The sequence below is a fragment of the Falco biarmicus genome, chromosome 5 (assembly GCF_023638135.1).
Source record: "Falco biarmicus isolate bFalBia1 chromosome 5, bFalBia1.pri, whole genome shotgun sequence".
NCBI lineage: Eukaryota > Metazoa > Chordata > Aves > Falconiformes > Falconidae > Falco > Falco biarmicus.
Genome location: NC_079292.1, coordinates 35707370 through 35730581, shown reverse-complemented (window position 1 = coordinate 35730581; position 23212 = coordinate 35707370). Strand labels below are relative to the sequence as shown.

The 23212-nt window shown below is 45.2% G+C and overlaps 2 protein-coding genes and 1 long non-coding RNA gene across 4 annotated transcripts; 2 read left to right on the top strand and 1 right to left on the bottom strand.

The window, feature by feature from the left end:
- Positions 1 to 493: 493 nt before the first annotated feature.
- LOC130149538 (uncharacterized) lies at positions 494 to 11891 on the bottom strand. Its single transcript, XR_008821948.1, has 2 exons — positions 6447 to 11891; positions 494 to 806 (listed from the first exon to the last, which is right to left on the bottom strand). It is a non-coding gene; the product is annotated as an uncharacterized LOC130149538 (long non-coding RNA).
- Positions 11892 to 12793: 902 nt separating this feature from the next.
- LOC130149769 (uncharacterized) lies at positions 12794 to 15785 on the top strand. Its single transcript, XM_056339754.1, has 3 exons — positions 12794 to 13673; positions 13904 to 13961; positions 15086 to 15785. Exons 1-3 carry the CDS (start codon positions 13373 to 13375, stop codon positions 15471 to 15473), a joined length of 747 nt encoding a protein of 248 aa, XP_056195729.1. The 5' UTR covers positions 12794 to 13372; the 3' UTR covers positions 15474 to 15785.
- Positions 15786 to 17575: 1790 nt separating this feature from the next.
- On the top strand, positions 17576 to 22920 carry YEATS4 (YEATS domain containing 4). Of its 2 annotated transcripts, XM_056341437.1 has the most exons (7): positions 17576 to 17730; positions 17889 to 18008; positions 18313 to 18379; positions 18481 to 18575; positions 20018 to 20110; positions 20188 to 20275; positions 22328 to 22920. In XM_056341437.1, the coding sequence occupies exons 1-7, from the start codon at positions 17680 to 17682 to the stop codon at positions 22495 to 22497; spliced, it is 684 nt and encodes a 227-aa protein (XP_056197412.1). In that variant the 5' UTR covers positions 17576 to 17679; the 3' UTR covers positions 22498 to 22920. The 2 variants fall into 2 exon arrangements, with proteins under 2 accessions (XP_056197412.1, XP_056197413.1); XM_056341438.1 differs by lacking the exons at positions 17576 to 17730; positions 17889 to 18008 and adding an exon at positions 19405 to 19672 and having other exon boundaries at positions 18326 to 18379.
- The last annotated feature ends 292 nt before the right edge of the window (positions 22921 to 23212 follow it).

Sequence of the window (23212 nt, the reverse complement as noted above, 5' to 3'; positions counted from 1 at the left end):
TTTTCTGTAAAATGCAGTGACACATGTAATGTGTCAACTGAAGGGAAAAACCATAAAGCATGCTGTGTAAAGCAGTTTCAGTCTCTTAAAATTCCTGTCTCAGAATCTGTTTGGAGCTGTTGGCTTGCTATCTATATAAGGCATTAAGCGAGTGATGATAAAACTTAATTTTAATGCGGCTTCTTGAGTTGACTGTATCTGGCAAATGTTAATCATTACGAAGCGTGTGTGTTAAACACAGCAGTGGCAAAACAGCTCTAAGCAGGTTGAACTCGTCAGCTTACCTTGTGCAGACAGCTAGTTTGGTACCAGTGGCAGTATCCATTCTGTGATGATTTAGAACTACTTCTGATACTGGGGTTTCACGGGCAAATGTTTTTCCTCTGCTGCTATATCAGAACATTGTATTACATAAAACACACATCTGTATGTTACATACAAAAAGTCATTAGCATTGCCATGCTGTGCCATACTAGTGGTGAACTTCTCATAATTCCTAGTATTTGTTGAAGTTTATTTACTGTAGCACAAAATGAGCTCTATCTGTTGTACCGTCTTAGATTGCTGGTACTGTTTTGCAGTGTTGTCGGCTCCAGCTGGAGTCTGTGATGAACCTCCAGCATTTGGCAGTGGTAAAATAATGTGAGAGCGCTGGTTTTCATTTGGGAAAAACACTACTCCTTAATAACTTCAAAAAGAAGTCTGAAATGCAGTCTGATTGGCTTGGAAAGTCATCACATTCATGATTTTATTTAAACCTGATTTTTTTTTTTTTTGAATGACTGAAGGTGGGCGATTGTACAGACCTGTAAAGAGGAAACAAAAAACACTCATTAGAAAATGAATCTGAATTTCTTTGGCTAGTGCTCTAAACCTGTAATAACAAAAGTAACATTCATTTGCTCTAAAGGGCTCGGACAAAATAGCAAGCAACAGGACAACAAAACCAGCTTGGCCACTGATTGCTTTTACTGCACTGTGTCCAAATTTCACGGTTAACCTGAGTTTTTAATGACATGTTTGTTGTAGCCTGGCTTCGTTGACCAGTTGAAGGTTCAGCGAGAGATGGAAGGAGTGTCAGGCTGTGGCTGACGCTGGGGTTCAGGGAACTCCAGGGTCCCTTCTGGGTGGATACCACAGGGGAAACTCACTGCTAACTTTTGGTTTGTTTTTTTGAAGTGTCTTGTTGCCATTTTCTTCCAGGTTAGGGTGTTCAGCAGTTTCCATTGCTGAGTGGGAGGGAATTGTAAACCATCCTGTCCCCAAAAATGTAAGATGTATACTCTGATATAAACATAGTGAGGATTTATTAGTACATGGATGAGTTTGTTGTGGAAGTGTTCAAGCATAGGTCAACTAACCAGTCTGCCAGACCATCCAGGTATGATTTGAAACGGCAGCAGAAGAATGGGGAAGGTAAGCACTCTTCAGAATGTTGGGATTGTTTGGGTTTTTTTCTTCCACATAAGCTTTCTGGGGGAAGTTTTCCTTGAGCTGGACACAAGGAAATAATTTGATAATGCTTATTAGGAAAACTGTTTCTTGCTTGGTTCTGTTGGCAAGAACCTTGCCTCCAACTTTTTTTACATGTCTCCGTAGCTGCTGCATATTGACAGGCTTGGAGCCTGAGGTGAGGTCCTGCTGGAATTCAGGCTTCAGTGGAAGTTTATTGTCTTTGTTCCTCGCTGCAGTTCCTAGCAGTGTGGAAGCTGGTGCAGAAGCCTCCTCTCTGCCACCTCTTGCTGCAGGCTCACAAGCCTCAGAAAAGGGAGCTAACCCTTCCCATCTAGCCTGTCTGGGGGCTGCAAGCAGTGATTGCTGCCCAGCCAACCCCCCTTGCAGTTTATATACTCAGCGTGACATTTTGTGTTATGGAATATCCCTTTGGCCAGTTTGGGTCAGCGGTCCTGGCTGTGTACCCCTCCCAATTTCTTGTGCCTCTCCAGCTTTCTTGCTGGTAGGGCCTAAACAACTAGAAAGTCCTTGACTTGTTGCTAAGTAATGTTTATACCAATTAAAAACATCAGTGTGTTTATCAACGTTATTCTCATACTAAACCCAAAACAGCATCCTGCCAGCTACTGAGATGAAAATCAACTTTATTCCAGCCAAAACCAGGACAACCTGTCCCTCAGGAGTAGCATCACTGTGTGGCCCTTAATATTGACTGCCAGTTTCTCGGGAGGAGAGAGAGAGGTGGAAGGCACTTGTGAGGTTTTGCAGGGGAACCTCAAATAGTCACTTCTGTGAGCCATGTGTTCTTACGCCAGCTGCAACTGAAGGGGGATTTCTGGACGGTAGGAAGTTTCTATGAGGTAGCTCTGGAGCTCTTGTGCAGGTGTTCTGCTGCGGGTGTTGCAGTCCGGGCAGTGGGACTGCGAAACCCCCCCAGGGTGTCTTTCACGTGAAGAAGGAAGTCTTCCCTTTTGCTGCTGCACCTGTTCTGACCCAGCTTCACTGAAGGCACTATTGAACTTTCTCCTCTTGCAAAGCCAGCATCTTGCTTCCTTTCCTGTCAGTAGAGGAGTATTACTGGCTGGGGAGAGGCTTTAGTTTGTGCAGTTTGTCTCTATGGAAATGGAAGACATCTAGGCACCTGCTGGGAAGCAGGCACTGAGTAAGCAGGTAGAAATGTCTTTGTTGACCCCTGTTACATAGGGGGTGGGAAGAGATGCTTAAATTCAGAGTATTTGTGCTCTTCTCTACCTTTTTATTCTTCCCTGGTTTGTCCTTCAAACTGTTTCATAATATTGCAGCAGATCCAGGGGACATGGTAAGCTGCAGAAGAGAGGAGCAGCAGAAAGCACGTAAATGCCAAAGTCTTCGAAGCAAATTCTGTATGAAACTGCAAAAGGTAAGTTTGTCCAGTATGCACTGAGTAAAAGACAGAGGTATATGTTTAGCTTATGATCACAAAAATCTTTTTTACAGACATAATTACATGAAAATCAGATGCAGGCACCTGAGTGTCCTTATCCTGAAGTGCTAGACTATAACAAATCATGGCACACCAGGAAACACTGGTTTACTAATTTTGTGGCCAGAACCTCTGTTTTGCATTGGGAATTAGCAGAGTCCTCTTGAAGGCCTGTAGCATCACTCTCAGAAATGAAGTAGTCAGCTGAGAATGGATGTTTGCCAAGTTAACCTCTGCATTTTTCCAAAGATAACCACCTGGTAGCATCCTGTATTTGTTAAAGGAATGTAGTTTGTGCGCTCAGCACCTCTGACAGTGGGCTTGGCACGTCCTAAAGTAGTTAAAGCATGACACTACTTGACTTTATGAATGCATCTTGGCTAACAACAGAGATTACTCCAAACATAGCAAATAATTTAATTTTAAAGAGTTGATGCTCATTCATGGTCTATGAGAGCAGTTAAGGCTGCTGCTGCTCAGGAGAATTTGTCCTGTAAGATGGACAGATTAACTGGGACTGCAAGAGGAAGAAATTTGATCAGTCATACAGAGGTTTTATCTATTTTATCTCAGAAGATAAGAAAGCAAGTGATTGCTTCTGAAAAATGTGAGTAAATGGATAGAAATGGGGACCTCCACATCTGCTCCACATCCAAGAAAAACAACTTGTTCAGAGATAAAGGGGAGCCTTTAGAGAGGCAACAGAAAGGCCAAAGCGAAAGTGAGGTGGAAACATGTTTGCTATGTAGACTGGAGATAAAAGGAGGCACTTGTGAAGGGTGCAGAAGCAGTTTGGTGGTGTGGCAGCTAGGGGAGGGCAGCACATTTATTTTCAAGGACGTTGCAAGCTGAGAGGTGCAGTGCTGTCCCTGGGCCGAGCGAGGAAGGGCTGGTGCTAACTGAAACAGTGAAGTTATTTTGCTGAACAGAGTGTTGCTGGTTAAGTTTGAGCTGGAAGTGAGTTGGAGAAGAAACTTTTTATTCATGTAACATAATGTATAATACAGAAAATTGGTGAGATGTTGGTCAGCTCGTGCTGTTAATGCAGAGACACAAAGTATACGGTGTTCAAGGAACTGATCACAAGTTTTCTGCCTTTCTTACTCTGCTCTCTTTGCTCCTGGAGAGATGATGTGAAAAACAATTTCAGACCATTTTTATTTGTAGAAATACAGGTCTTTTTGCTGCAGGGAGAAGATTGCTATTCTTTTTAATTATCTGCATCTGTTTATCCATCTCTTCTGAACAATTTGCAGAAAATTGTCAGCACTCTGCTTCCCATCAGACTGCAGTAGCTGTAAGTCTTGTAAACCTTGTGCCCTTTGTATAAGTGAGAAATAGAATTAATTTCTTCTCAAACAAGGTTTGCTAATTTTACAGAAATGAGCCAGTGTAAACAGTTGTCAGTTTTTTAAAATATATATATTGCTGAACATTTTTTCCAAAACACATGAATCTACTTAGCACTGGCACTCATTAAGTAGATTTCCTTTTTAGCCTGTGTATTAATGGTGAAGTTAGGCCCCTAAGTGTTCTGTCCCACAAGGAAGGATACATTCAAAATGGTGCAGATGTGCACAAGTGGTATAAAAGGGTCCCTTCCTCCCTTCTAGTGGCACAAAAAAACCTCTCCACTCCTCTTTGCTCAACTCATAACCTCGTGAATTGCTATGTCTGCAACCCTTCCTTGTGTAATTAACTGTGATAGCCGCATATTGGTCATTTATCCCACATATCCACCTCCTTATGAGTTCTGAGCTTTGTCAGCCGAACCAGATGTGATAATCCTCAGTTGCCCTAAATTTAAGAAAAGGTAGCAGTCGCTTCTTCCCCATTTTCCACAAAGTAAGCTGTGTTTTTATTTTTGTCCTTGTCTTGACACCTCATGAAAAAGTTCTTGTTTCTTGCTTTATTTTCTGCATATGATTTTGAATGTCTTTTGAGTGTGTTGCTCAAAGTCTTGTGCATGTTTTCCTATATAATACCCTTGGAGTGAAAGAAATACTTTAATGCTCGGAAGCCTTTCTTTCACGCTGGAAACTCTGGAAGATACTGTCCGTGTAGGCAGAGAAGATGCTGGCCATAGTTGAACACATCTCCAAGATCTGGCAGAAGACGGGTACGTTTCCATGTGGAACAGGCAGTGTTTGTTCACCTCTGAAATAGCAGAGAGCTCTACAGAGTTACTGTATTTCAGAATGGTTGAACTGATGCTTAAAACTGGTTTCTAAAGCTTGCTCATGTCTGCTTTCCCGGTTTAGCCATCTACTTTTTGACAGGCAGTTACCCTCACCACCTTTTACCATCTGCAGACTGTGCTTCACTTAAAAAATACTTGGCTCTGCCTGGATGCATTACAGCTACACATTGGTGGGAGGGGATGAAAACAGAGACCATTCATCCCAAACAGAATCCTTATTCATGGGTCAAGCGGTAAGGGATTTGGGCTCCCACTCCAAAAAGCTAATTGGATCCTATACACAATTAGAACTGCAGTTCTCACTTTCCTAAATCATTTAACCTGGAATCTTTGCAAGATGTAGGCCCACAGCCCCCACTTTCTGAAAGCCCTGTAGTGTAAGGGTAACGAAAATGGGGAGTGGTGTAGAATGGCCAGCAGAGCCCTGCAGTAGAAACCTGGAAATAATACCTGAATTGTGTGGTGGGTTTTTCTTTAATACGTAAAGTACTTTGAATGAAAGGAGTCAGAGAAGGCCAATGTTTTATTAGCAACTATAAAAAGCTGTGTTTGGAGCTTCTCTGTGTAAGTATAAATTCTCCATAATGATTAAAGCTATCTGCTGGCTGGCTTCCATCTCAGCTGTGGTCCAGGAAAATCTTCTTGGTGTTTCTTTCACGCTGGTAACAGTATGATTCTTTAGAAAAGTAACTTTTTTTCTGTGGTGTGGGATCCCTACTGTGCCCTCCTAATTTTGTTAGTCCTGACTGTTAAGTTAAGCTATTTATAGTATTAAAAAAAGTAATTTTATGCCTTTAACTGAAAATTAATTCAGAAATAAAACTCTCAACCCCTCTACATTACCACCTCCCCTTCAGCATTTATTGGTTATATTACAGCAATAACTAGCTCAGATTTTTAACTGAGGTGCTCAGGCACGTTACTGAAAAAGAAGGGACAGTTTCTAAAAATTTAAGTATTTAGAAAACTGGCAAGTTGCCAAAACAAACAAAAATTACCACCAAATTAACTTAATATGATGTTAAAACCATCAGGGCTAGCAAGAGAGATGGCGGTGCAGCGTTCACTGCTGGAGCCAGGTTTGTGCTGCCTTCAGCTGCATCTGATCCTTGGAGTAGGTGGCCTCTTCCCACCCCCCCCGGGTTTGTCCTTTCCACAACTGGAAGAAGTTTGAGGAAAGTATTACGTGACACATTTGCAAGGTCAACTCTTGAGAGGTTGTACGTAATCCCCTTACGAAGAGTAAAGATGTTCCCACCTCTTTTTAACTTGAAAAGACTGGCAAATTTAAAACCACAATTCTGGAATTAAGTCTTGGATTGACCTAACCTGGCTAAGGATGCTGAGGCAGCTGGTGGTTTTGCTGAGAGTCTGGAGTTGGACGTTGTTCCTTATTTATGGAATGTGCCAGTATCCATGTGTCATCTGAGGAAGCTGTGAAACGTAAAGGTGTCTTGGAGGTGAAGGGCTGGGCTCTGCAAGGAGCAGCCAGCTGCCTGCACACAGCTCATTTCGTTGACAGCAGCGGCATATGGTAAAGCTTCACCTAAACTGCACACCTGCGTGCAGGCTGGGGTCAAGTTATGTCACAGTGGCAGATCGTGTGCAGCAGCCCCCCAGAAATACATTGGTAGAAGCAAGTTCTTCAGGGTGCTCCTAGCCCTTTGCTATAGGCAGGAACCTGGGTAACACAGTCTAGTTCAAACAATCCTGCCCCATTTCCAGTCCTTCCCATGTCATCTTGTTCTGTAGATTTATTTTTTCACTCCACCTGTTCCTACAAAGGTTTTCCCCTGTAGCTGGCCCTACGTTGTTGCTTGTTGACTGAAAGTGACTGCTTTGAAGACTGCTCCATTCGAGGTGATGTCCTTTATTTCAGTCGGTACACACATCCAGGGCCAGCTTTTCTAGTTCTGCCACTTTTTTTTTTTTTTCCTTTTCTTTCTTTTGAATGTGCTTCCATGCTGCTAACAACATTCAGGCCTGTGAACATTCAGACAATGAATCCCATTAGGTATTCTCTTTTGTGATCAGTCTTTGTATGAGGCTTAAAATAAAATAGGAGTGACTCCTTTTTCATTCTCCTGTATCAGTCTTCTCTATGACAAGTCATACCCAACACGGCAAATGAAAGGTATAAGGGATTGGGGATGTGGTGGGTGTCTCTTAGCCTTGCACGCTTCATTGCAAGACCACAGGAGAAAGTGAAGTAACAGTACAGACTGAAAATGTCACCTGGGATATGAAATTCAGTCCTGTCCTGGGGCAGCTAGGTGGGTCTTCTAACCCCTTCCAAGATTTGTCTTGCAACCTAATAGGGTTTGTCTTGGTTGTTGGCTCCTGCTGTCCTTACGGTAAGGCTGTCCCACTCCTCCCATCCTTCAAGGGTTACAAACCTTCTGAGTTGCTGCCTGAATTTCTCCTTGGCTGGATTATATTAATCTGGTCTTGTGCTGATACTGTTTTCTATTTATTTCCCTTCCCATTGTACTTAACCCCTTAAGGCATTCACAGCTACTTAATATTTCCTCTGCCTTTATTCTGGTAAATTTGTTTAAGGAGGCTCTTGCCTTCTTTAGGACAGACTGTGTTACAGCCTCTTGCCCTGCCTGTTGTTGCATCAAATCAGTTCATTTCTCCTATAGCAGGAGCGAATATATATTCTTTGAACAGAAACATGCATGCTTTTCAAGATGGGGTCTTACCAGGGTTTGTATGGTGGCTATCAGCATTTAGTTTGCTTACCAAAATTACCTTCCTTGCTGCAGCCTCCTATAGATCCTGTCATCAGCTGTAGTTTTGTCAGATATTTCCAATAGAGAACTTTTTGATGCTCTTAAATCCTGTTCTGTTCCTGCTGTGCCACTTTCTGGATTGTTTAGTTGTTCCTGTATGAAGTCCTTGTTGTCCTCTACTAGCCTATTTTTATGATGTCTTTTTTTGCCATTTAATTCTTCAATCTCTTTTCTTCCCATTCTGTTGATACCACTGGAACTGGAGTTGCTGCAATCGTGCAACAAAAGTTGTCTGGCTAAAAGCCTCATGCTGCTTGCTGTTCTTGCCAGTTCATCTGTTTGGAGTCATTCCTAAAATACTACAGAGGAACATATTTGTCACTGAGTTTGTGGATTTTATTGCTCCTGCTATGTAGTTACTTTGAAATAACCCATAGATGCTCTAATAAATTCTGATGGGGCTTCCAGCATGTCTTTGGCCTTCACTAAGCTTGTTTAAAGTATTATACTTCTTTATAATCTTGGCAAACTGTTCAGCTGTCCATGACAAACCAAACAAATGTTTGGGGCAGGCTGACATCAAGTGAGAGACAGCTGAAGTGGTTATCGAGCTCAGCAGAACTAAAAAATAATAAAGGTACAGCAGAGAGTGTTGCAGGTTTTATATAGGCACGCTCTAAGCAGTTTGCCAAAGCTACTCCACAGCACTTCACTTGTAAAATAAGTCGCAATTAACTTCCCCCAGGAATTGCATCCAGCGTTGCCATGGCATTTCCCGCTGCTTTACTACAGCAAAACAATAACATAGGAGACAGCAGAGTAACACTTGTTGCTTTGGATGCTCTGCCATCCGAGCAGCGATTGCGCTTGTATCTGCATACTCAAAGTGAGGGATGCTCTCATACCACTGAGCGGTAGCACGGGCGGTGATGTTCGGTTACTGTCCTGCCTGTTCATTAACGTCATCAAGGTGTGCATCAGCCTGTCCAAAGAACATGCCCAAACTGAAGCAAAGCTGCTTATTTTCTGTACATCCTCAAGCCTGACTGATGCCTCCCAGACACTTACATGTAGTTTATTACATCTTTATTCCTCTATGATTTGGAGGCAGAACTGCCAGATTAGAATGGAATGTAGGTGGGAATTGATCTGTTGGCTCCAAGCCCGGATCTTCCTTTAATGATGCTGCTTCTTGTGAGCTTTTCTCTGTGTGTGAATGTAGAATTGCTTTTGCTGTCTTCTCTCCTTCATGCACTCACGAATGTTTTCAATACCAGAGAAAAAGAGAAGCACTCTTCCTAGCAGAGGGGGGATTGTCACACCTACACAATAAAGGATGAAGTCCTAAAGGCTCATAGCTTCAGGGTCTAAAAGATGGTCCGAAACTGCTTAATTAGGCTTCTTAAAATGGAACTTTTGAAAAAGAAAGGTGTTCCTGATGAAGAGACTACTAGTTGGTATTCTCATGGTAGGAGATTGTCACTCACCCAGTCAGTCTAACAATAAACGAAGGCAGTTTCTCCTCTTCTGCTTTCCTTCCTGCGCCCCAAAGAAATGGAGAAACCGGTGTCTTCCATCCTTTGTGAGGACAGAGACAGGCTGGAAAGTACTGTTTGGCTTCAGCTGTAGGAGTGCCTTGAAGCATCTGTGGGTCGCAAGTACTGTCACTTAGCTGTGGCAAAAGCATATTCTGAATAACGTGTTTCAGGTTTGTAGAATTAACCAGAACTGGAAGTAAAACTAACACTGTCAAGTTTTACTTCCTTTGGCATGTGTTGGGGTTGTTTTCCAGCTCAAAGGGTAAACTGGAAGACTTAGAAAAAATGGTTAGTTCCCAGGTGACTGTAGTTAGAGATATTTTTTGGGAGATTTGCCCATAAATATTATCATTTTCAGTCAAAGCACTGGTGAATAACTTTGCTTCAGCTTTCTGAGCTTTCACTGAAAGGCAAACAAAACCTCCCTTTGTATCCCTCAGGAAGCTACAGTTTTTGAAGGGATAAGTATATCCTAAAATAATCAAAGCAGTATTGTTTTCCAGAACTTCCCCACAGCCTGAAACAACAGATCCAAGGGACACAACTGGGATGTTGAATACCGAAGTTGTAACATGATATTTAAAATGTTGGTATGCCCAGTTACTTTAAATGCTTATTAGTTCAGTGAAATTTGCAGCCAGTGTGCTTACCCTGCATTCTCACACTCTGGATTTTTATTGAAAATGCCTTATAGCTACCCAAGCCTTCGGTTCTTCCCTTGAGAACTCTTAGGGCAGTTGTGATGAGCAGGAGTTGACCTTTCTTAGAGGTAACGTTTCGTGAAGGACAATTTTACCTTTCATTAAATAGAGAAGCTAGAGATGTCTTTCATTTTTCTCCGGTAGCAAAGCTAATTGAATTTTAAAGTGGTTACAAAAGTAGAAATAAATAAATACCTGGATTCTGCTCTACAGTAAGAGAGCACAGGAGCTCCAGATTTATCTGTATGTGCCATTTTTAAAACTCTGCAAGTGTAATCCTTCAGTGCCGTTCCTCTCCTCAGAAATACCGCAGCCTGTCATTGGCGTGAGGTGGCTGATGGCCACTCCTGCAGTCACTGTAGTTTGAGCCTTTTGCCACTGCAATCACAACTGTCCCCAGGGGTTGCTGCTGAGGGAGTGTGTGACTACAGCTGTGCCACCACGAGCCCTCCTAGCCCCTTTCCTCACCAGCAGCTGGAGCATTCCTGCTGGTGCCTTGGGTGGGTGTCCTGAAAGCCACTTCCCGGCCCAGTTCAGAGCAGGGAGGAAGGACCCTGGAGAAGGGAGCATGGAGCCCTGCTTCCCACCGCCCGCGCTCACTGACCCACCTCTAGGTGCCTTGTCCTGCAGGAGACCCCCCCTTCCTCTCCTGGCTGCAGGCATGGGCTGGGGCAGGGGTCCTCAAACTACGGCCTGTGGGCTGGATATGGCCCCCCAGGGTCCTCAGTCCGGCCCCCGGTATTTACAGACCCCCCCGCCGGGGGTTGGGGGGGAACCAAGCAGCCGCAGATGACTGCCTGCCACTGCATCCGCGCGCCGGCCCCCTGGTTAAAAAGTTTGAGGACCCCCGAGTTGGGGGGTGTCCAGCCCTGTGAAGAAGCAAGGGGAACGCCATTCCCCAGGACATGCCGCCAAAGAAAGGATCAGCGGACAGATTAAAGGACAACACCTGCAGGGCTACTCCCACTGCAGCGCTGTGGGCAACGGCAGGGTAAGAGCGTGCAGTTTGCAAGGTGAAGGTAAAAGGACATGGTGCCATGGGCCACGGAGAAGGTGCTGATGGTGGTAACGGGCTGGCACAGAAGGAGAGGGAGGTAAAGGAGGTTTGGGATTTTGTCTCCTTTTCATTTAAAGAGGTGTGGGCAAGCTGACTGGAGGGTGTCACCCTTAAGAAGCTTGAAAAGACATTGTTTCACGGACACCTTGCAGAAATGCCTGCCGCATGTTGCTGTTTCAACAGGCTTCATAGGAATGTTCAAACAGGAGCCAAATTCCTGCTGGTGCTGTGCTTGTTCGCCTTTGTAATGGGCAGCGTTTCCCCTTGTCATGCTGCAGACTGTGATTTCAAGGCATTTGTTCCTTGATGTGGCCGTAGCAGGTGAGGAGTGAGGCAATCTGTGATTGCACAGGTTTGCAGGATGTGAGGCCATGGGCACAAACTGAAACACAGGAGGTTGCCTCTGAACATCAGGAAACACTTTTTCACTGGGAGGGTGACCAGACACTGGCAACAGGTTGCCTAGAAAGGTTATGGAGTCTCCATCCTTGGAGATGTTCAAAAGCCACCTGGACGTGGTCCTGGACAACTGGCTGTAGGTGGCCCTGCTTGCACAAAGGTGTTGGAGCAGATGACCTCCAGATGTCCCTTCCCACCTCAACCATTCTATGATGCCCTGGAGTTCAAAGCATTGCTTCAAGTATCCCATTTGTCACTCAGCAGTAAAACAAGCAGATTAGCCAGGGTTGGTCCCTCTGCTGCTGGCAGACCACCGCTGGCAGGGGAATGTGGCAGTAGCAGTATTTCTGCACTGCTATTTAGAAATACTCATCGTGCATTGCAAGACAGGGGTATCTTAAGATTTTTGTTTCTCCCCTGTTGGTGACAGCACAGTCCTGGTTATTAGAGTCAAAATAATTATTAAAGATAAAAATAATGCCAGTGACAAATCTGAGTTTGAAGTCTAAGAGGGTTTTATCTGCATTTATCGTGAAGAAATTGGGACCTTTACTGGATAGCTGTGGTGTTTAGGTGTCCCTTTGCCTAGTTACCTATTGCCCTCAGCCGGAGGTAAGTTAAGAACCCAGGTCTTCCATGCTACTTGATTGACTATGAGGCAACTTTAATCCTCAAGAAAGAGGAAAAGTACAATTTACAGTTATTATAGCAAGCTAGCTGATATCATCGTGCAGTTAGTATCATCAAGGGGCTTAGTGTGGAAGATGGGAGTCTAGGGGTGGTGGTAGAAGCTGCTGTTCGCTAACAGTTGCAGTTTGAACTGGGATGCTGTGAAGATCTGATCTCTTAGAGGTTGCTGAACATAATAAAGACAATTCTCCAGCTCACCTATCAGAGTGCCAGCAATTCCCCAGGCAAAGGTGCCCTAAAAAAACAAATCAAGTAAGACTGTGTGCAGGCATTCTGTTTCTTGCCAGCACTTACCTTCTGAAATTAATTTAGCAGATGTGAATTTCAGAGTCTAGTCAAAAGTAGCCAGCTTTGAATGTCATAAAAAAAGTAGATCTGCTTGTGGTGGTTCAGCTTCCCTATGCCCACTGAAAAAAAACCTGTTCAAAGTGAACCTCAGGGCCCCAGATGAGCTGTAAAACCCGCTTCTTATATTCTGCTATCAAAACCTGAATAGTACGTAGGTGCTGGTGACTAGCACAGACGTGTTTTCATGCTTCACCATTCGTGGAGATCTTAGATGAGGGTTGATTCATCGTGGGTGTTAAGGAGGCTGCATGTGCTTCTTCCTCCCCCATCACTCCTGCATGATGCTCCATCTCACCTAGTGACTGGCTCCGTGGTCCCCTTGCACCCTGATCCCTGATAAACCCAGTATTGCTCCCAGTGCCTGTGAGAACACACAGTGAGAAGCGTGATGAGGTTGCTCATACTGATACACAAATGATGTATTGCCAGACTTCAGCACTTGACTAGAAAAACTACCTTAGCAGGCCCAGAGGATAACTAGTAATTATGCCGATTAAAACTTCTCTATCTCCTAAAGCTATTTTTGTGAGGTCATTAGTGGTGATAGATTTGTGATGAGCAGTAACTTGTGCAGTAAGGCCAGGACTTAATGATAAATTCCTAATAAATGTGAGTAGCAGAGTTTAGATAGCCAACTCCCTCTTTGGTAGGTAACGTGACAGAGTTTTAACAAAATTCTTCTGAGGTAGTGTTACCCTGTCCTATGGCTTTCCACATTGTATAAGAAATTTGACAATTCTGGAGTGATGTTTTAGGTACTGGGAAATGCCCGTGTACTGAGGAGGCTATGTTTCTGGTTGCTACAGAGCTGAGGAGCCAAAAGGGGGTGGGAGAAAAGTTAAGAGACAAGCGCAGGAGAGGCTGCAGTCTGGTGTTAAGAGGCTGTGTGCACCACCCTGGGGACATGGAGTCTTGGCTAGTCCTTGCATTTTGCATCCTATCTGTGGCTGCTCTGGGGAAGGTCCGTGAGAGGTGTGAGCTGGCAGCAGCTGTGAAGCATCTTGGACCAAATAACTTTCAGGGACGCAGCCTGGGACTCTGCAAGTCCAGGGGGCACATGGGGTGGGAATTTCCATTTAACAAACTTTGTTAAAGTGAGCAGGTCCATGTGCATGCTAGCGTTTAGGATCCCATCGGGTTAGTCTGTCGCTGCTGGCACAGACAGCAGGTATTTCCTACAACTCATCTCTTCACCATCTTTTTCCCTGCTGCTCTTCCACAGCCTAACTGAGCTATGATCATCAGGAAGCCTTTTCTGGAATCAGTCCACCTTATCATACCTCCCCATTCCTAACTGCGCTGCTTTTACTTGCTGCAGTTCCTTCCTCTGTCGGTCATCTGCCTGCGGTGGCTGTGCTGCTGGAGTGGGGCAGGAGGTGAAGCTGTGGAGCAAGCAGGAGTGGGAGTGCAAAGCAAGACAGGTGGCTGGGCAGAGGCACTGCCGTGGGATCTGGAGACAAGGCGTAGTGGGCAGTGGCAAGAGACTGTTGTTAAACCAGTTTCCTTCAGAGGGAAACACATGTAGGCTCTGATCCTGGGTCTGGGAAGCAACCCATGTGTTGGCCATGGGAGAATCACTGTCCCCATCCCTCTTTCCTGCTGTGGATGCAGTGGCAAGTCAATAAGACAAAATAGGGCAGGTAGGTCATAAAAAGGGAAAGGCAAAGCCCTGAGCATGGCCCCTCACCAAAACCTGTGCTCCTGCCTCAGTGAGCAGGTATTTGTGCAGCGAGAAGCTCCACGGGAGCATGCTTGGCCACGGGAGCATGCTTGGCCACAGGAGCAAGGTGAGCAGTCTGGGTATATCTGCAGTGGCCAAAAGCACCCTCGGGGCCACCTGTGAGAGTAGCTCTACCTGCTACAGCTATTGACAGCTTCAAAGCATGACAGGAGCTGCTACTGCTGCAGAGCACACCCTGCCTGCCACAGCCCACACGCGGTCCCCATCCCATGGGGGTGTGTGTGCAGCTGCACCAGCTGTGCTCATACGGGCAGGAGCCAGCAAAGAAACAAGGTTATCTTTAGCAGAGTAATTTTTTTGGCCATTCCCGGTGTCTGCACTAGCCTTAGGGCAGTAACAGTGGTGAGAGGGCCCAGATGCTGTGTCAGTTTTGCAAGTTCCCTTTGTGAAATCTTCCTTGCACTTCATTTCTGTCCGGGAGAAGGCGGGTCAGATACCTGTCAAAAAACCACAAATGCATTTCAGCTTGAGAGTGATCACAGAGAAGAGGTTCCAACTGAAGCAGGAGCAGGCACTGTAGCCTTTGCTTTGTACGATTACATACAGGCAGAATCGCTGCATAGATTGGATGTGGTGTTTTCCCCTGTTTTTGTGGCAATATATGTTGGGCTTGATTTGTGCTTCTCTATAGACAGCAGTGTACATAGACAGCATACTGGAATTTATTTCCAAGAGTAGAAATCCAGCGTTGGGTTTTCCAAGGACACTTTTGAAGTTAAGGCATCTTGCATGTGTTTTTCATGTTTGGTTGGATTAAAGAATAAAAGGACCACCCCCCTATCATGTGCACTCCCTATACGGTAATCTTTCTTTATTTTCTGTATCAGAATCGTGGATCTTACAGACCAACAGCTGCTGGTGGTGCAGTGGTGGCAGGACCCCGAGGGCCAAGCACATGTGCAATATCCCCTGCTCAGGTGAGCTGAGTTTCTACAGGTGGTGCTGTGATGGGCTGCCCTCTCATATTCCTGTTGCAAATAGATTAGCACAGGTTGGTTACACCTCTATCTTTAAAATACAAAGCAGAACAACATTCAAGCCCACCCTTCCCCCTTTCCGAAGGGAGATCTGCAGGGCAGTTTTGTGCACATGGGAGGAAAAGGCTTCTTTACAGCAGGAACCGCATTCCCCTTTTTGTCCCTCTTAATGTTTCTAGAGTAAAGAGGTTTCCATAGAAGCTCTTTATGAATTAGAAGTTACACTAACCTCAGGAAATTTAGTTTTTCCTTGAAGACGGTGAGAGCTTGACCATTTGCAAAAGTCTGGCCTACGTGCCAGTCTTGCCAACTTGCTTTGTTTTAACAAGAAGAGCTGTAGTACTTCAGAGCTGAGCAGTACTATCCTGTGAGATCTAGTTCATGTAAGGAACGGGGTAGAGAATTCTTGCTTCCTGGGAGGGGCTTCGGCATGGTGTTCACTGTCGTCTTGTCCACCAGGAGCCCTGGCAACATGCTTTGGGTGTCCAGGAAGGGGGGGCTCTGGAGAGTGGTTTGCAGGCAGGGTCTGGCTGCAGGTCCCCAGAGGAGCGACCCGAGTTCTCCCATCCATCATAGGAACAGACAGAGCTGGGCTGACCTGAGGGTGCAGCGACCCCCTCAGACTCACGTCCTTCTGAAATGGAGAAATTAGTTACCTTCGGGTCAGCACAGCCCCCACTTGTCACCCTGCTTAGGAGCCACACGGGCATTGCTCCCCAAGTCGCCTGCAGTTCAGAGAGAGCTGGTGGGCTTACAGAGCAAAACCATGTCAGCATCAGCCTCTGGCTTCATTCAGCCCACCAGCCAGGCACACTAAGTGAATCAGTAATGAACAGTAACATCAGATGCTCCTCAGGCCTGCCCCTTCTGGTAATTAACGTGGTTTTAAGGGTCTTCTGTCCTCTGTTCGGAGTGCTATGGGAAGCTGTCTGCCTTTCTACAAGAACAAGAAAACATTTTGATCATATATTCTGTGTTTTCCTGCATAGCTGCATATAATGTAAATAATGGGTCCCGCTAAGCCCACTTGTTTTGATGAAGACAAGGGCTGCTGATAAAAGCTGCTCATGCCTAAGCAGGGTGAAATGGTGCCAGTTAACTATTAATACCTTGTTCACCTGAAAAAAACCTGTCAGGTTGACAGCAACCAAAATACAAATGACTGGAATCTTTCCTTCTCATATGTCTTTTTTTTTTTTTTTTTTAAATTATGGGTGTTACTTGCCTCCAAGTTTGAATCAAGCATAACTTGTTACCTTGTGGTGCGATACCCCTTTTCCTGTACTACAGCACAACTGAACAGCTATCGACCAAGAAGACCAGCTGACAACACAGTTATTTACCCATGAGTAAAAGGAGCTTGGTTGCAGATTAACCATAAAACGGTGGCAGAAACCAGTTTGTTGTCACACTAGTAGCCTCATTCAGTATTTTAAGTTTGTCTTGCAAGGATAAATGCACGAAATACAGCGTTCTCTTGCAGCCTAGTTGATTTTGCATCATCTGTGGACCTGCTTTCCTGGCCTGCTTCTGCTCGTTCTGGTAACTGGAAGTTGCTGGAGGCAAGTTCTTTGCCTTACCTCAGAAATTAGAGAAGCAGCCAGAAATTGCCATACATCTCTGGCTTTTGGTTCTTGTCTAGCGGACAACAGGATGATGTCTTACCAGAGACGGTGGTATCCTGCATGCTCCGGAGATGTACAAGGGTTTCTGGAGCAGTCACCCCCCAGATTGAGTACTGTGGAGCCCAGGCTGGCTCCAGCGTCAGCAGGCTCTACCCCGCCTTGTCCCCCGCTTTGTGCCCTGGGCAGGCTCTACCGCGCCTTGTCCCCCGTCCCGTGCCCGGTGCAGGCTGCACCCCCCTCGCAGTGTCTGGCCCGCGGGGCCGTGCCCGGGCGGGGGGCGGCTGGTGCAAGGGGCGCCGCGGGGGACACACGCCAGCCCAGGGGGTGTCTGAGCGCTACCCAAGGAGCGGCATGAGAAGGAGCGGGGGGAAGCGATGTCGCTCCCTGCGTCCTTTTTCAAGCGCAGCTGCGCTCGGGGGGACCGGGGCGCGGGCGGGCGGCAGCCGGCAGCGGGACAGCGGCTCGCAGCTGGCCGGGCGCCGTCCTTCGGCGCCTGCCGTGGCTCGGGGGGCGGCGGTGCCGGGGGAGGTGAAGCGCTGCAGTGCGGCGAGGGGCGGCCCCGCTCAGCGCCCGGGGCGGTGCGGGCCGGGCCGCCGCCGTGACGCCAGCGCGCCGCGCGCCGCCGGAAGCCGCGGGGCGTGGCGGTGGCGGGAGCCGCCCCCGGGGCGGGGCCGGGCCCGGGCCTGGCGGCCGCGGCGCAGGAGCTGAGCGCGGGCGGCGGGGCTGCGGGCGGCGCCTCCTCCGGGGCAATATGTTCAAGAGAATGGCAGAGTTCGGGCCTGACTCCGGGGGCAGGGTGAAGGTACGGGCCCGGGGCTGGCCCCGGGCGTGCGGGGGCCGCCGGTCGCTTCGCGGGGCCGGTGCAGGGCCGCCGCCCTTCGGACGTGTCGCTCGGGGTTTTCCTTGTTCGCGGGCCGGTTTGTTTACCGGGGTTGCTTCGTCTGTGTCCTTGTTTTTAAGGGTGTTACCATTGTGAAGCCGATCGTGTACGGGAACGTGGCGCGGTACTTCGGGAAGAAGAGGGAGGAGGACGGACACACGCACCAGTGGACGGTGTACGTCAAGCCGTACCGCAACGAGGTGGGCGCCGCCGCCGGGGGCGGGGGGCGCCGCGGGGCGAGCGGGGGCTGGCGGCGGCCCAGGAGGTAAAAAGAGCGGGAAGAGCTGGTTCCTCTCACGGCTTCGGAGGGAGTTTTCCAGGCCGGGGAAAGCTGGAGCCTCGTGTGGGACCGGGTCCCGGCGGGCCCGTGGGACCGCGGCGTTCCCCGTCCCCCGTCCCCCTTCCCCGTGGCGCCCCAGCCAGCCCCGCCGGAACCGCGGGCACCTCGGCGGGGTGCGCAGGGCTGCGCTGCGCAAATGATCAGCAGTAACGTTTCTGTTCCAGGATATGTCTGCTTACGTGAAAAAAATTCAATTCAAGTTGCACGAAAGCTACGGTAATCCTTTAAGAGGTGGGTTTTGCATCGGGGCATTTGTTGCTGGAACTGGGACCTTGGTGAGTCGCACTGAGGCTTTACCACCCTTACTAATGCTCCTGTGTTCCCCACTGCAGTTGTTACCAAACCACCGTATGAAATCACTGAAACAGGCTGGGGTGAATTTGAAATAATCATTAAGATATTTTTCATTGATCCGAATGAAAGACCTGTAAGTACATTGAGCTCTTAACAACACTTAATTAGTTATGGTAGCCTGAAGCTGTGCTGTAGGATATTGCTGGTCAGAATAAGGCCCGTCAGCCACGGAAGGAATAAACCCTGCTCTTGTAGAAAATGTATTAAATGACTGGCCACATTTTCCTGCTTCTGTGCTTTACTGTTAGCATTCATGGCTCCTTTCTCTGCACTGGGATTCTCTGACATTTGCTAATATGTGACCGCATGTTGCACCTTACCTGGGTCGAGCACATACTGAGGATTTCTCTTCCACATAGCGCTCCAGTTCTAGGGTATTTGAATTTTTTTTTTTTTATCACATTTGGTCAAAATCAGTCAAAACGCAGCAAAGGCACTATGCTAACGTTAGTCTCTTTCCTAGGAAAACCAGGTTAAGACACTTCCCTAGTTGTATAGAACATTGGAATTAATTTCTTTCTTTGCATCCTGTGTTTTAGATGTATTTTGCAGGTTTGTTTATCCAGATTCAGGTAGGAAACTTGATTACTGTATTTTAGGTGAAGGGGATGTTTGTTTCTGGAAGGACTGAGTTCCTTCTGTCACGCGAACTACAGCAATCCTTTTGCTTTAGCCAGTTTTTCCAAATTAAGGGAAAACTGAATTTATGCCTGTCTTGAATATGTGAAAATCGATACCAGACTAGAAAGGGCTTCCTGCGCTGTTGTGCTCAGTAGCATCCTGACTTGTCCTGTTAATTCCGTTCACGGCTTGACCAAGCTGTCCTAAAGTTGGTTGGTGTTTTTTCTTTGCTCCTGTTTTTGGAAGGCTGTTTCAGTGCCTGTCGCGTTCTTCCTTTCCAGGAAGTACCAACCACAATATGGTATCGCTCTCTTCCGTGACCGTTCTCAGGCCTGTTCATGGAAGGGAAGAACCGTGGGCTGTGTGTCCTCTTCCCAGGTCATGGTCCAAGTGGTCAGCGGTTCCTCAGGGCTGGACAGAGGGCTTCCGTTCCTCTCCAGCTCCTGCCATTTCCAGTGCAGTAATGGAAGAGTAACTCCGTCAAGAAAAATTTCAGTGAAAAGCTATTCACAGGCCCCCCCCGGTGTTTTTCTTTCACAAGAAGGGATGGTGAGGCCACAGAAAGCACTTTCCAATCGATCAAGTGGGAAAATTGGTTTGAACTGTCAGCTGTTTGGAAATGCGTAAGGGAAGGCGTTCTTAGCAGGTTTTATATACCAGTCCTAAACCACTTGTTCAGACGTTTTTAAAGTATCAAGAGGTCTTTGGGTAGTTGGCATGTTTTAACGATTAAATGTCATGCCTTTAGTAGAATAACTTAATATTATTTTTGCATTCCTAAAAGATTTTTAAATCCATACAGTTGTTTAGTAAGAACAAATACTACTTGTTGCTATCTAGAAGATTATTATTTTCTTGCAGTTGTCAAGCTAATAAAATTCTGTCTTTGTATAGGTAACTTTGTATCACTTGCTGAAGCTTTTTCAGTCTGATACCAATGCCATCCTGGGGAAGAAAACGGTGGTTTCTGAATTCTATGACGAAATGGTATGGAAATTTTTAATGTAATCCTCACTTTATTTTGACGAGCGTTAGTGATACCGTGTATTTTTTTCCTTCATCAGATATTTCAAGATCCTACTGCAATGATGCAGCAGCTGTTAACGACATCTCGTCAACTAACACTAGGTGCTTATAAGCATGAGACTGAGTGTAAGTTGAAAATGAAAATATTTTAATTTTAGAAATAAGCGATAGTTAGCTTTGCTTTTAGTCTTTTTTTCTGGGCTATAACAGTACAATGGATTTGGATGCTCCTAAAAATTATTTTTGCATTAAACTGGCTTCAACTTTTGCAAAGATATTATTTGAAAACTTTTAAGATTTTCTGATCTGTATGCTTGCTGAAAAAATGGGAATTAATTTCTCATTATGAAGAGTGACGGCATGATCTATACATAGTCTAACATACTTGAAATGAGTTAAAACAGAATAAATTGAGGCCACAGTGTTTGTGGTACAGTTCTGTTTAGCTCATCAGGATGTTAACTGCAAGCAAAGATTACACTTTAAGCACTGAAATACTGAACAGTTAGTACTGTTTTAAGTCAAAGCAGCAACCCTTTGGGGATAAAGGGTAGTGTCTAAAAGCTCTTTATGTCTTTTTTTCCCTTCTGTCTAGTTTTTTAACTGTAGGTCACTTCATAACATACTACTTCAGTTCTTTGCATCCTTTTAATCTAGTCTGTCTTTAAATACAAACCAGTATATTAAGGGAATTAAAGAAATGGAATTAAGATACATTGATTCATAAAATATAATGCCTTTGGTGATGATTTCTCTTCTGGTCCTGTGGATTTCATCTCCTATCTTCTACTCTCAGAAAGCAGATAGAGTACTTACTGAGCCCAGATCCTACCTTGTCAGTTACAAACTACAGTGCCATCATAGTCTGGCTCACCTGGCCCTTGGCTTGTCTGCGTGTTCCCCTGACAACAAATGTCAGGTATTTTTACACTGTGAATACCTAGAGCTAAGAGCAGTTATGAGTCTGAAGCCCTACAAAGTTAGGGTTCCAATTTGCTCTGTGTCTGTTTGGGTGTGTGGACGTGTGAGCTGCTTGTATGGTCTACCACAGTTTAGCCAGTCTTGAGGTGGATTTTTGTTATATTGCGTGTTGTTATGGTTAACATGTAGAAAATGCTTAACAATTTGAAAAGTAAAAAAGTCTTTTCAGATTTAAACTTTTCTCATGTAAATTTTCTGGATGTTTCTCCTGAGAGTAGATAGAAACTTTTAGTGGTTTTTTTGTATATATTTCCTTAAAGTGTGCTACTGAAGCAGATAAAAATTAAGATTTTTTTTTTTTTCTGCCACTGCCCATGAGTATATAATATATGGGATGTGAAGAGATATCCATGGCCTCCATAGGTTTGTTAGCTTTACCAGCTTTGTCCATAAACCTATGCATGAACAAATTAAAAAAAAAAAATAATAAATTGGGACATCTCAATAAACTGGATTGAGGTGTCCTAATGTCAGATATTCTTACAAGCAAAGATGGCGCTACTAGATCTTTTAGATGCATGGAATTAAACTCCAATGAGAGGGAGAGCAGAAGTGCTTTACAGCACGTGGGAAAGGAACCACAGAATGGCTGAGGTGCAAAGGCCTCTTGAGGTCATCTGGTCCAACCCCCTGTCCAAGCAGGGCACCTACAGCTGGTTGCTCAGGACCGTGTCCAGATGGCTTTTGAATGTCTCCAAGGATGGAGGCTCCTGAAGCTTCCTGGGCAACCTGTCCTCAGCGCTTGGTCAACTTCCCAGTAAAATAAGGTTCCTGATGTTGAGGCAACCTCCTGTGTTTCAGTTTGTGCCCACGGCCTCACGTGCTGTCACTGGGCCCCACTTAAAAACTACTTGTAATTCTCTGCAATCTCCCATTATTTGCTGTCACTATGTCAAGTGTTTTTTTTCCCCCCATGTAATCTTTAAAAAACTGGAAAATGATGTAATGAATTGTGTAACTCTATCGACAAAACTGATGAGCTGAATGAGGCCACAAAATTATTTCTTTTTATTTTTCTTAGTTCCAGGTTTTTATTTGGATACCATTTTGACTACAATCATTGAATCTCTAAGGCTAACAATGATAGATTCTTTTTCAGGACAAACACCATCCAAATTACTGCTACAATTAAAACCAATAATAATTGCAACTTTTCATGATTCTTAAAAGATTTATTTTTCTTTATCACCACTATAGTTGCAGATCTTGAAGTGAAAACCAGGGAAAAGCTGGAAGCTGCCAAAAAGAAAACTAGTTTTGAAATTGCTGAGCTTAAAGAAAGATTAAAAGCAAGTCGCGAAACCATCAACTGTTTAAAGAATGAGATCAGAAAACTTGAGGAGGATGACCAGTCTAAAGATATGTGATGAGTGTTGGCGTGATAAAGAGCCTATAGTGAAAATGGAAGGACTTCAGTCATGGAATTGTATTGTTCTCTTCGATTCCGTACCTGAGATTGTGTGAATTTCACTTGCAAACGATTGAAGTATGTTGCAATCAACTTCATAAATGGAAGAAAAAAGAAAGAATGTATCCTTGATTTATAGTTAAAATCTGTGGGTACTTAACAATGAATTTCAAATGGAAGGGTCTTGGAGACAGGCTACCTTTTTTTTTTTTTTTTTTAACTGCATTTGAGCAGTGTATGAAAACTTTGTATTAAATCTTGTATTAGTTCAGTGTGGTTTTCCAAAATGCTGGTGTTTACTTTTTTTTACTTGTTTTTTCTACTGATTGTTTAGAGATGCATCTTTAAAGCTAAAAATAAAATATGTGGGGTTTTATTTTAATATTTTTTGTCTGTCCAGTTGTGGGTTTCAAGAACAACTGTAAATGGCATACCCTGATTTAAGGCAGAGGTTGAAATACAATGGTATGCAAGTTGCTTAAGTCTGGTTACAGTGATTTCTGTATGTCTGTTTGTTACCAGCAGAGTGAAAAAACTTACTCAAAACAGGGTTTTAAATAACTTGTATATCTACAGATAAGAGTTTGTAGCCTCACATCTGCTTTAACACATAAATGCATCAGTTATACACGTTATACTCAGAAGCAGGAAATTATTCTGGTCCTGTTTTGTAG